The 12,300-nt window shown below is 41.3% G+C and overlaps 1 protein-coding gene across 1 annotated transcript in view; it reads right to left on the bottom strand.

Annotated features, from left to right (window-relative positions):
• AP4E1 (adaptor related protein complex 4 subunit epsilon 1) overlaps positions 1-12,300 on the bottom strand; it is a 71,483-nt gene that overhangs the window by 18,389 nt on the left and 40,794 nt on the right. Inside the window, exons 10-14 of the mRNA XM_075858003.1 lie at positions 10,278-10,387; positions 8,020-8,159; positions 7,376-7,488; positions 3,711-3,829; positions 6-308 (exon numbers count right to left, since the gene is read on the bottom strand). Coding sequence (XP_075714118.1) covers positions 6-308; positions 3,711-3,829; positions 7,376-7,488; positions 8,020-8,159; positions 10,278-10,387 — 785 coding nt within the window. The remainder of the gene's footprint in view (positions 1-5; positions 309-3,710; positions 3,830-7,375; positions 7,489-8,019; positions 8,160-10,277; positions 10,388-12,300) is intronic.

Below are 12,300 nucleotides of genomic sequence, written 5' to 3'. Positions count from 1 at the left end.
TTTACCAGTAAGTCTTCACAGCAGGAATTGAGTGGAAAAAGTCTGTGCATTAGCGGCCTGTCCTCCCACAGTGCTTTTAATTCGCAGGCCTGCTGCCGCATTCCCGTGTCCAGGCAGGTTGAGAATTCTTGGATTAGTTTATCTACTAATGCGGAATGTGGAGTGATTGCAGCCAGCTTTCTTATTGCAGCTATTATCCAGGCCCTTGTTTCACAAGTAACAGAGCTTAGCAGGAGAACATTGTGAAGCTTCGAGATCACGGATTCTGTAGGAATATGCTTTACCAAATAACAATATTCACCTAATACCTGAAAACACAAAATATTACATCTGTACATGAGAAATGTTAGCAGTGATGTACATTTAATGTCACCTCTGTGTAACTAAATACAGAAAAACCCATTAAATCCGTCATATTATTATTGTTATGGTCATAAAAAAAAAAAGTATAGAAAACTAACTTGTAAGGGTGCATTCACACTGCTGTATTTGACATCCGTATGTTTTTCTTGCCAAACACATGAGCAGAAACCATCATAGGAAAGTAGGAGGTTTCCAAAATATTAGTACCAAGGTTCTCATATTAGTAAGGCCCTGTTCACATCTGCTGAGGAGGCTCCGTACAAGGACCTCCATCACAGATTCCGTTGTTTAAAAATGTAGGTTAAAAATTGTTTAAAAATGTAGGTTAAAATTGGTGTAAATTATAGTAGAAATCTACGCCAGCTCCTAGGTGGTGTAGATTTCAGTCTGTTGGGTGTAGCAAGGCAGCTTCCTTGTCAACCCCCCTCCCTGATCTGACTACCCCTCTCCCCCCATCAGACACAAAAAAAAAGGAAAAATATTTATACTTACCTCACCGTTCCGCTTTTCTTCTTCCCACTGGGTCTCCTCCGGCTCTCCCTAATGCTTTGGCTCAACCAAGGTACTAATACCAGGCAGCATCATGACCTAACTTAACGTCATGGGTGCTGCATCGTAGCATAGTTACTGACACTGCATGGCGTCGGTACCTTGAATGAGCCGCGGCATAAGGAGGAAGCCTGAAGAGACCCAGTGGGGAGAAGAAAAGAAGGGTGAAGGTGAGTATTTTTTTTTTTTTTTTAGACGAGGCCTCTTAATAAATGTGCTGCATCTTACTCCAGGAGATAAGAAGTAAAGTAATTTTGCAAATACAATGCATTCTGTATTGCATTACGTATGGTGTACTGATCCGGAATAACACACTCCGATATAGGCCAGAGCTATAGTTACAGTCTTCAGAGCTGAAATCTCTCAGCATTCCTTGCTTTCTCCATGCCTGCACACAAAGCTTACTTTAAAAAAAAGTGATGTATTTACAACAGGCACTGTACAGTAATATACTGTTAAACAAACCACCCCACTTAAGAGGTCAGCTAAGTTGAACTTTGAAAAGTGTATTGACTGTTTCTAAATACTACTAGCAGAACTGTGAATGCAGCTCTGGATTACAATACAGACTGTAAATCAGGATCATATGAATATTCACCATGTCATGCTACATTTCCCCTGTCATTTTTAAATGATTTCAATGTGCCAAGAGAAAGTTGTAAATGTTTAGATATGCAGGTACAGTGATTTTATCTTCAAATTACTTATTTAATGTTGTGGATCATGAATGAGTACTGGTAGTTGTTTGCCTACTTATGTGGTGTCCATACAGGCGCTCTATGGACAAGGTATGTACATTATCCTCTTAGTGCACATCAGATTTACAAAGCCAACATAGGTACATAACAGAAATACATAATCAACAGTCCTCATAGTTGCCAGAATTATAGAAAGCCCCCAGAAATTACCCCACTTTGAAATCCAGACTTATCTAGGGGTGTAGTGAGTATTTTAACCCCACAGTTCTTATTCAGAAACAAATTCAAAGCAGGTGAAATGTGTAATTTTAAGACACGTTTTTTTCTGTACCGCGCAAAACCAAATATAGAAACGCATCCCAAAAGGGGGTAATGTGTCTAGAGCTGGATTGGTAAACGAGAGGATTTTTTTCTGGATTAATAAGGCTTTTAGTGGAATACAATTATATGTATTATGTATATTACCAGAATGGATTAATGTGCCTTTAAATATGGGTAAGTAGAAAGAAGTAGGTCATTAAATGCTATGAACGCCTTTGAAGTAAAACATTTTTAAAAATAAATCTATTAGGTGATTTTATGCAACTATTAAATTGTTTTTTGTTTAAAAAGAAAAAAAATTGACCTTTTGAGATACAGTTTTTATGTATCCTGTATACATAGAAGCCGTATCTTACCACCATAGCAAATTCCGTCGGGTCAGCTGAACTATATCCAGCTAATATATCATATCTAAGTTCATGAACTTAGATGTGATGGTTATTAGTGGGATCCCACGTGTCAGAGACCGCTTTCAGCTGACCTGAGGGAATCGGTTATGATGACAAGATACAGCTTCTATGTATACAGAGTACATAAAAGCTATATCTCAAAAAGTAAAACATTTTTTGAACAAAAAAAACACTTAGTTGCTTAAGATCCCCTAATACATTGTTTTATTAAAAAAACAAAAAAACAAAAATCAAAACACGGAGTTCAAAATGTGTACATAGCATTTAAGGAGGACCAGGCATGTTTGTTTGTTTTTCTTGATTGTTTTTTTTAAACAACATACCTCCCCTTATTCCTGCGCTGTAATTTTTTATTTATTTTTTTGCCTTTCCGTTATTCCGCTACGGCCCCTGCTCTGCTTGGAGCCTAATATGCTAATTTTGAGTAAAGGTACAGAGAGGAGGCGACCTCATCTCTCCTTGGAAGGCGTTGCCTCCTGCATCACTGTGACGCTGTCCAATCAGAGCTGACAGCCTCCCAGTCATGAACAACCTGCTCTGATTGGACAGCGTCACAGTGATGCAGGAGGCAGCGCCTATTAAGGAGAGATGAGGTCGCCTCCTCTCTGTACCTTTACTCAAAATTAGAATATTAGGCGCCAAGCAGGAGCCGTAGCAGGACAACGGGAGGGCCAAAAAAAATAAATCATGACAGGTTCTCCTTGGCCTCGTGCACACGTTTGTCGGCCGTTGTACGGCCACTAATGACTGTTCCGTGAAACACGGGCTGCACACTGATGGCTTCCGTGTGCAGTCCGTTGTTTCACGGACCAAATCAATGAAAAGGCCGAGACTGTTCCGTCAAAAACGGGCAGGAGTGGGACCTGTTCTATTTTTGACGGAACGGCCTCACGGTTCCGTTAAAACAACGGAAGGGTGCACGGCCCCATTGAAATGAATGTGTCAGGGTGCTATCCGTAAAAAAATCCGTTGCACCCTGACGAAAAAAAATTAAGTGGGCTAAAGGTTATTTAAAAGTACTGACTGGTAAGTATGAAATAGGCATAACTCCAGAACTAAAGTGTCGGTAAAGCAGAACAGTAAGATTTTAATCAAATAAATCCACAACTAATTAAAGTTACATTTTTTCCAAATATTTGCTGTAAGCAGATTTGAAACTTTTGCAATTTGGGAAATGTTAAATATTGTTGTACTTATTTTAAAATCCTCTGCTAGCAAGTACAGAGTATAATTAGAAGTTAGTCAGTGTGAAACAGCCAATTTACATGGCGGCTCAGAAGCGAACAGCCTAGCCTATGAATAGAAAATGCTAATGTCTGCTTCATGTATCCAAGCACAAAGACAGGCTTTTCACGAATATCTTCCTCACCCAGCTGATAACCTGTAGGAAGCGCTGGGGATAATGCACAGTCTCAATTTCCAGCAAGGCAAGATAAGACTGCACTGCATATAGCCTCAGCTGTCCATCTTCCTTTTCATCACCGAATCCTGGAGAGATGAAAAAAAAATGACATTTTAAACACAGAGAGCACAAGCTGGACAAAGGAACGCAAAAGAAGCTTTCCCCACCCGTACAAACTGCAAAACTGTCCGTCGTAGGATATTATACAGAACCGGTGTGTGGGCACAATGATCCCGGGAACATAGGGCTTATTGCAAACATTCAGCCTTATCATTTAGAAAGATAGCATAAATGCGGCTGGGGCTCAAGGAAAAATAAACTAATACAAAAAACACAAAATAAGCAAACCCAAAAGGAGAGGCGGGGGAAAGGAAGTCAAGTCTCCGTCAGCAAAGCGCAAAATAGATTTATTAACCGTCTTACTGCCAAAGGGAAATTCTAAATATTTAATTGTAAACTTCCAAGAGTCTTAACGTTTTATTTTTCGTCGACATGCCCGTATGAGGGTTTGTTTTTTGCGGAACACATTGAATTTTGCAATGGCACCATTTTTGGGTACATAAAATATACTGATTTACATATATTAACTTTCTTTGCGTGTGAAATTAAAAAAAAAAAACAGCTATTAAATTTTTTTGCATTTTCAATTTATGTCGTTCATTATGTGGCGTGAATAACTGGCATTTACGGCCGGGTTCCCACAGTGTTGGTTTGGGCACAACTTCTGTGCCCGTGCGTTCACCATCTCGTACATGCACATCTGAATGCGGAAAGGGAACCCTTCCCATGACATGCATGTAAGGGATAATGCAGCAAAGGGTTAAAGGTATTGTCTCAAAACTAACATTGATGGTATATTAATATATGCCATCAATGTCTGATCGGTAGGGGTCAGACCACGGGTGTCCCCCGCCTATTGGTAGAATTAAATGGCCGTGGCATTGGAAAAGCACCGTGGCACTTCTTGTGTCGGCTTTCGCTCAGCTTTTTCAGGCGGCCGCATTGGTTGGTACATTTTAGTCGGTGCACAGCCATGTGTACCCTGGAAAAAGCACAGCGGAGCAACCTGAAACAAAGCGGCATGGTGCTTTCCCGGAAACACCTCTACTTCGTTCTGCCAATCAGTAAGGTCTCACCAGTCAGACACTGATGGTATATCCAAGAGCTATCCCATCAATATTTGTGCTGAGAAGACCCCTTAGACTAGTTTGGGTAAAGATTAATATCTTTAACTCATGTTCACAATGTACTTACATTTACTTACAATAAGAACATGAGTGGTTCTTAAAATTGGATCGCAGCATGGACAATGACCAATGTAAGACCGAGACTATGCCATGACTTCTGCTATGCCCCTGTGCTGCCTCTCATTTATTAACCTTGAGGCGCACAATACACACGACAATGTGGCTATGAGAAAGTGATGCCGCCACCAGCACAGCCAGAATCAACATTCAGGGTTTGCTGTTGGCAAAACTCATCACCTGCTGCTGATTTAACATCACCGATGATGCAGACTGGATAGGCAAGAATGTCTAGTGAATTGACCAACCACATTGCATGAACCACATTAGATCAATCTCAATTTGACATCAGAAAAATTTCACATTGACGTTCAGATTATTTTTACTGTCCGAACGCTGCTGATATACAGGACATACAATGTATTTACAATATTCCAAATGATTCTGGAAAATTATTTAGATCATTGCAAATTTATGTGCATTCTCCAACATGCATTTTCATAAAATACCAGTAACATTCCCAACTTACTGTACCCTCAATATCCGTATTGTCTTTATACAAGTTGATGTCATTATGGCACAATTCATACATCTGCACTAATGGCTACACTCTAACTGAATACAGACAACCTGAAATAAAACTGTATAAAGCCCACGTTGTATTATTAATATAAATACATATACATTCATGAGAAAAACAAAAAGGACACCCTTTTTGATTTCTATGGTTTTTAATATCAGGACATAATAAAAAAAAGGTTGTCTTAAAATTAGGTAAATACAACCTCAGATGAACACCACCACATGATATATTACACTGTGTCATTATTTATTTAACAAAAAAATAGACCAAAATGGAAAAGTCATGTGTGAAAATCTAAGTACACCTTTACTGCTTCCATAGGAATGGAGAGGGTAAGTGGAAGTCAGGTTCTGCTCATCTAATGCCCTGGATTCATTGATCATCAGCGAGTGTGACCACCTCTATAGAAGCAGAAGTTCTGGCAGATTGCTGGTCTGGATCATTCAGGCGTGTGTGAACACCATGCCAAGACGGAAAGACATCAGTAATGATCGAAGAGAAGAAATTGTTGATGCCCATCAATCTGGGAAGGGTTATAAGGCCATATCCAAACAATTTGAAGTCCATCATTCTACAGTGAGAAAGATTATTCACAAGTGCAAAACATTCAAGACCTTTGACAATCTTCCCAGGAGTGGAAGTGCCAGCAAATTCACCCCAAGGTCAGACCGTGCAATGCGCAGAGAAAGTGCATAAAACACACGAGTTACATCTCAGACTCTACAGGCCTCAGTTAGCATGTTAAATGTTCAAGTTCACGACAGTACAATTAGGAAAAGACTGAACAAGTATGGCTTGCATGGAAGAGTTGCCAGGAGAAAGCCTCTTACTTCTAAAAAGGACATGACAGAATGGCTTAAGTTTGCAAAGTTGCATCTGAACAAACCACGAGACTTCTAGAACAATGTTCTTTGGACAGAGGAGACCAAAGTGGAGATGTTTGGCCATAATGCCCAGCGCCACGTTTAGATAAACCAACCACAGCAGATCAGCACAAACACCTCATACCAATGGTCCAGCACGGTGGTGGAGGGGTGATGATTTGTGCTGGTTTTGCAGCCACAGGACCTGGGCATCTTGCAGTCATTGAGTTGACCATGAACTTCTCTGTATACCAAAAGTATTCTAGCGTCAAATGTGCTGTATCCAACGGCTAAAGCTTGGCCAAAACTGGGTTCCTCCAGAACGATGTAAGAGACTGATAAAGTCATACAGAATATGATTACTTGAAGTTATTGCTGCTAATGGTGATTCACGGGGTGCACTTAGTTTTTCCACACATGGTTTTCCATTTTGGGCTAGTTTTTGTTAAATAAATGACACAGTGTAATATATCATGTGGTGTTGTTCATCTGAGGATGTATTTAGGACCTTCTAAGTACCAAATGTTTTCATTATATTCGGATAGGCCAAACCATAGAATACAGAGAGGATGTACTTTGTTTTTCTCATGATGATATATGATAAAAGTTAAGTAAACAAAACCGATGTGTCTCGCATACTGGTTAGTATAGTACTATATAGGTATATTAAAATCAGTAGTCCATCCCTACGTGTGATATTAAATAGGAGTCTCTTATTTATAAAGTGCACAGTGCGAATACAATTTATCCAGTCACTATCTAAGAACATGCAATTAAGACAGTAGTCTATACAAATTAAGAACTCCTTGCAACACAGGTATGGAAGATGCTAGACCCAACACACGAAAGGTCATTGAACTTTTAGAAAAAGACTTCGCACCAAAACGTATGTCAGAGTATGGCGTCCTTCACAAAAGCATACAGCATATAAGGGATGCTTACCTTCAGCCAGTAGACGTAGGAAGTTGTTAGGAATATCTGGGTGCACCAAATCTCCACCAATAGAAAACACTACATTCATAGTCTCAACAAACCACTGATTATTTGGTGAATATGTTATAATGTTGTCAAGGACAAAACTTTATTATAAAAAATAGAAATCTGAAATCAAAAAAGGAAAAAAATAAAAAGGAGTATAGGTCCAATTATCGACCATTCACTAGAAGTTAAATTTAAGGAAGCACTACAAAAGTCTTAAAAGAAGGTTGAAGGAGAAGCTTTTTGTAGTGCTTGCACTGAAATAGATGACTAGCTGCGTGCTTGTACAGTTCTGTGCTACCTCAGCCGTATGAGTAAACAAACGCAGGCAATAAACAACTACAGACCATCTGGAAGCTAAAAAATAGGCACGTAGCGCATTATACACTAAACAATATGTTACTCTACATCTAAGTATATTGCTTGCTACATTATTTAGCACTTATTTCATTCTTTATGTATTTCTTTTTGCCATTTGGTAACCAGTTTAGTTAGTCAAAATATTAGTTCAATAGAAATAATTTTTATTTTAACCTTATGGTATGTAATAAGAAATGTCACAATAGATTTTCTCTGAATAAATTATTCATTATGTAAAAAAAGGATATTTTTCAGCTAAGTCGGATATTTTTCCAACCAGTGCAATTACTGTATATTCATCTTTACTTCCTTTTAAGTATTCCAGCATTTTCTGAACAATAACTGTAACATTCTGCCCATTGGTGATTCGATAAAGAAGCTCCAGCGTCTATTAAAAAAAGAAATCAGAAATAGCATTTACTAATTATCAAAATCTGTAGTCAGATGTAAAAATAGGACCTGTCAACTCTCCCAAGATGTCTGTTCCATTGAACACTTTTTTTTTCCCCCATGAAATATTGGAGCATCAGTGATTTTATAATACGAATAAATCCTCTATTCTGTCACGGATTTGTTCCAGATTTGCCATGGGTTTCATCCATTGCTATGCAACTACAGCAAAGACAGCGCGCCGAGACACGCCGGGGACGGCGAGGGCACAGAGAAGGCGAGTGCAGAGAGGCAGGGGACCGAGAAGGCGAGTGCAGAGAGGCAGGGGACCGAGAAGGCGAGTGCAGAGAGGCAGGGGACCGAGAAGGCGAGTGCAGAGAGGCAGGGGACCGAGAAGGCGAGTGCAGAGAGGCAGGGGACCGAGAAGGCGAGTGCAGAGAGGCAGGGGACCGAGAAGGCGAGTGCAGAGAGGCAGGGGACCGAGAAGGCGAGTGGAGAGAGGCAGGGGACCGAGAAGGCGAGTGGAGAAACGCTGGGGACCGAGAAGGCGAGTGGAGACACGCTGGGGACCGAGAAGGCGAGTGGAGACACGCTGGGGACCGAGAAGGCGAGTGGAGACCGTGTTTACTGAACATCAGCTTAGGGGAGGGAGGCACATAGGAGCGAGAACAACCAGAGATTTCCTAGGTGGGGGGGACAATTATAGGAAAAAGAGCTGCCAGATATTTTGTTGGGGGGACGACGACAAAGAAGCTTGAAATCTTTGCCACTGTGGCATTCATTTCTAAAGTGACTTTAACTTACATTTACAAAGACACCAGTGATGGCGCCAGCGCTGTATACCAGGAGAGAGTGGCACTTTATTATACGTATGTTAGCGCTGAACACCAGTAAAAAGAGCATGGCTGCATTCTGTGCTTCCCAAGAACACAACACAGCACCGTCCAGTGTTCAGTGCCGAGAAACACCGAATGAAGCGCCGCTCTGCTCTTCTGTTTATTATTGATCGGTAACTAAGTTCAAACTGAAGCGCCGCTCTGATCACTCGCTATGTACATCGCCGCAGCATACGACGGCCCTGGACACCTGGAGAGGGGAGCGTGCCAGAGATCAAGGCCCTAAGTACCAGCTATAGCACGGGAGTACTGTATGCTATATGCAAACTTTGCCACGGATGACATAGTTTTGTAGTTTCATCAGTTTGGGTGTTTATTCACGTACTGTGCATGTTTGTTGATTTTATTAAACACTTATTAAGCCCGGCGTTTGCTGGCACAAGATGCGACACATTTATTAAGAGGTGAACGCCTCTTATAACTGTGTTGCATGTTTTGACTGGCCATGCGCCAGAATTGTGGCGTAGAAACAATCATGGTGGCAGGGAGTGCATACCTGGCTAGGCCCTATCCCTTGTCGCTCCCCGCCTCAATCAGGCATAACATTAAAAAAAAAAAACGGCACCTCACCACTCACAGCAGGCCGTGGCGCATTAAAGGTCCTGATGCTAAGAAGCGTCAGGGCCTTATATGCGAGAACTGAATGTTTGAGTGCTGCGTCACATACGACCTCTTGATTGTGCCATGCGCCAGTAGCTTGTATGCGCCGCGGCCTGTTGTGAGAGCCTGAGTTGATCCGGGGTAGGGAAACAAAGCGGTGAGTCCTTTTTTTTTTTTTTAACATCTATTTTACTGTCTGATTCAGGGTGGAGGGGCGTGGTGGGTATGCAGTCTGATGGGTGGGGGTTGGTACGGGGCCCAGCACCAGCCTCCAACTTGTTGCGCCCCAAAGTGAAATCTAGCGTAGAATAGGTATGTTATTTTAAGTGAAAAATGGGATATAAGTGTTCACAAAATATATCTGGTGCCAACTGGGGAAAAATAGGATTAGAAGACAATTAAAATCCAACCAATCCTAGCCCTTATGGCAAATGTCAGGAATAGGAACCACAATAAAAAATCTCATGCTTATGACCAGTTTAGCAGACTCTCTATAAATAATGCGGCAAGAATGGCATGCTCCATGATCAAGACTGATGTTTTATTTTTATAGAGACCAAGGTTTTGCTATATTGAAAAGCATTTTACTAATTTAATGAATGTTTTTAATATCAACAAACCTCTCTTTTAATGATGGGATCAGTGTGATCTAGGCACTCAATTATTGTCATTTGGTGTTGAAGAGCCAGGTTAGGATCTTGCTGGATAACATATGTAAGCGCCTTCAGTCCTAAAGGAGGAAATCATAATTTTCAGAACAAGATTCAAAATACCATTAGAAAGTTATAGGATTCCATAATACAATACTTAAACATGCAATGAGAAGGCAACATAGCTACACATCATTCACTTTTTAGGAAAGGGCCTTATAGATAACGGGTGGTAGCATATATCAACGTTGTTTGCTTGTACGAATTGGAAAATTATTTTAGTTGTCGCACGGCCTTGTTTCCACGTCCAAGGTATGGCTTCTTTGCCGCAATTCTTCCATGAAAACCACATCTGCCCAGACTTCTCTGAACAGTAGATGGGTGTACCTGGGTCCCACTGGTTTCTGACAGTTCTGAGCTGATGGCACTGTTGGACATCATTTCGAAGGGAAGTAAGCATGGCGTGTCTTTGATCTGCTGCATTAAGTTACCTTGGCCGACCACTGCGTTTACGGTCCTCAACATTGGCCGGTTCTTTGTGCTTCTTCAAAAGAGCTTGAACAGCACATCTTTAAACCGCAGTCTGCTTTGAAATCTTTGCCTGGGAGAGACCTTGCTGATGCAATAGAACTATCTTGTGTCTTGTTGCTGTGCTCAGTCTTGCCATAGTGGACCTGTGACATGAAACGGTCTTCCACAACCTCACCTTTGTAGCAGAGTTTAGCTGTTCCTCACCCAGTTTTAAGCCTCCTACACAGCAGTTTTTGTTACCGTTAATGACTGTTTTAACCTACATATGAAAATGATGATCATAATCACCCGTTTGGTATAATTGGTTAATCATACACCTGACTATAATCCTACAAAATCCATGACTTTGTGCAACTGAATCTAGAAGAATTTATGCTGTTTTGAAGGCAAAAGATAGTCACACCAAATATTGATTTGATTTAGATTTCTCTTCTGTTCTTTCACCTTGTATTTTGTGAATTGATAAAAAAAACAAGCATTAATACTTCTATTTTTGAAAGAATTCTTACTTTGCAGCATTTTTCCACAATTGCCTAAAACTTTTGCGTAGTACTGTACATAGATCGTAAATATGAACCAGGACTAGAACACCACAATACAATTTCAATGTTGTCGATTAGTACTGCCAAAAGACAATACATAGCATGTATAAAAGTTAATGGTCTGGCAACACTTGCTGCAAAATCTAACCCATGACTCTTTTTTCCTGCAATTACTACTACAGACCAATCAAATTATAAAACCTAAAGGATATTTTCTTCCATGTACATGTGTGTGTGTATTAGGGATGCACAATGCATCGAAACTTCGATACGGTTTCGATACCGTGCACCCTCAAACGGTTTGATACCGTTATTTCATGTATTTCGATACTAAGCTGTGCGGCCGCACGACTTAGTATAGTAACACATGAATGTATAAGAGCGGGGCTGCGGCTGTGTAACACAGCCATTGCCCCCTCCTGTGAATTGCGCGCTGTCAGCATGGGGTGATGCGACCAGCGCTGCACTAATGAGTGGCGGCACTGAAGACAGAACATGGTGGCCGCAGTGCAAAACACCCCCACGTTCTGTCTTCTGCACCTGCCCAGCCGCTCATTAGTGAGGCACCGCCGCATCACCTCATGCTGACCGCGCGCGCACTTGTTGTCAGGAGCGGGGCAATGGCTGTATTACAGAGCCACAGTCCCGCTATAACGGTGGAGATCAGAGAAACCTCTCATTTCCGCCATTATTCCCCTGAAGGCTGCGATCAAAGCTTACCACCACCGCAGCATTCAGTGGAAAATGAGATGGGGGATGCCCCTTTGGATCGCGTCACAGGGAATTCCTGTGACACGGTCGAGGGCCATACCATATATGGGCAGACAGCCCAGGGTCTATTGAAGGACCCCATGGCTGACTCACCATATGTCCAGTTAGGGCATACTGAGGTATGCCCCAACAACTGCCTGTGTACTATC

This window comes from Rhinoderma darwinii, chromosome 3, assembly GCF_050947455.1.
Source record: "Rhinoderma darwinii isolate aRhiDar2 chromosome 3, aRhiDar2.hap1, whole genome shotgun sequence".
NCBI classification, from domain to species: Eukaryota; Metazoa; Chordata; class Amphibia; order Anura; family Rhinodermatidae; genus Rhinoderma; species Rhinoderma darwinii.
The sequence above is the reverse complement of the archived record's forward strand: the minus strand, read 5'-3'. Positions and strand labels throughout refer to the sequence as shown.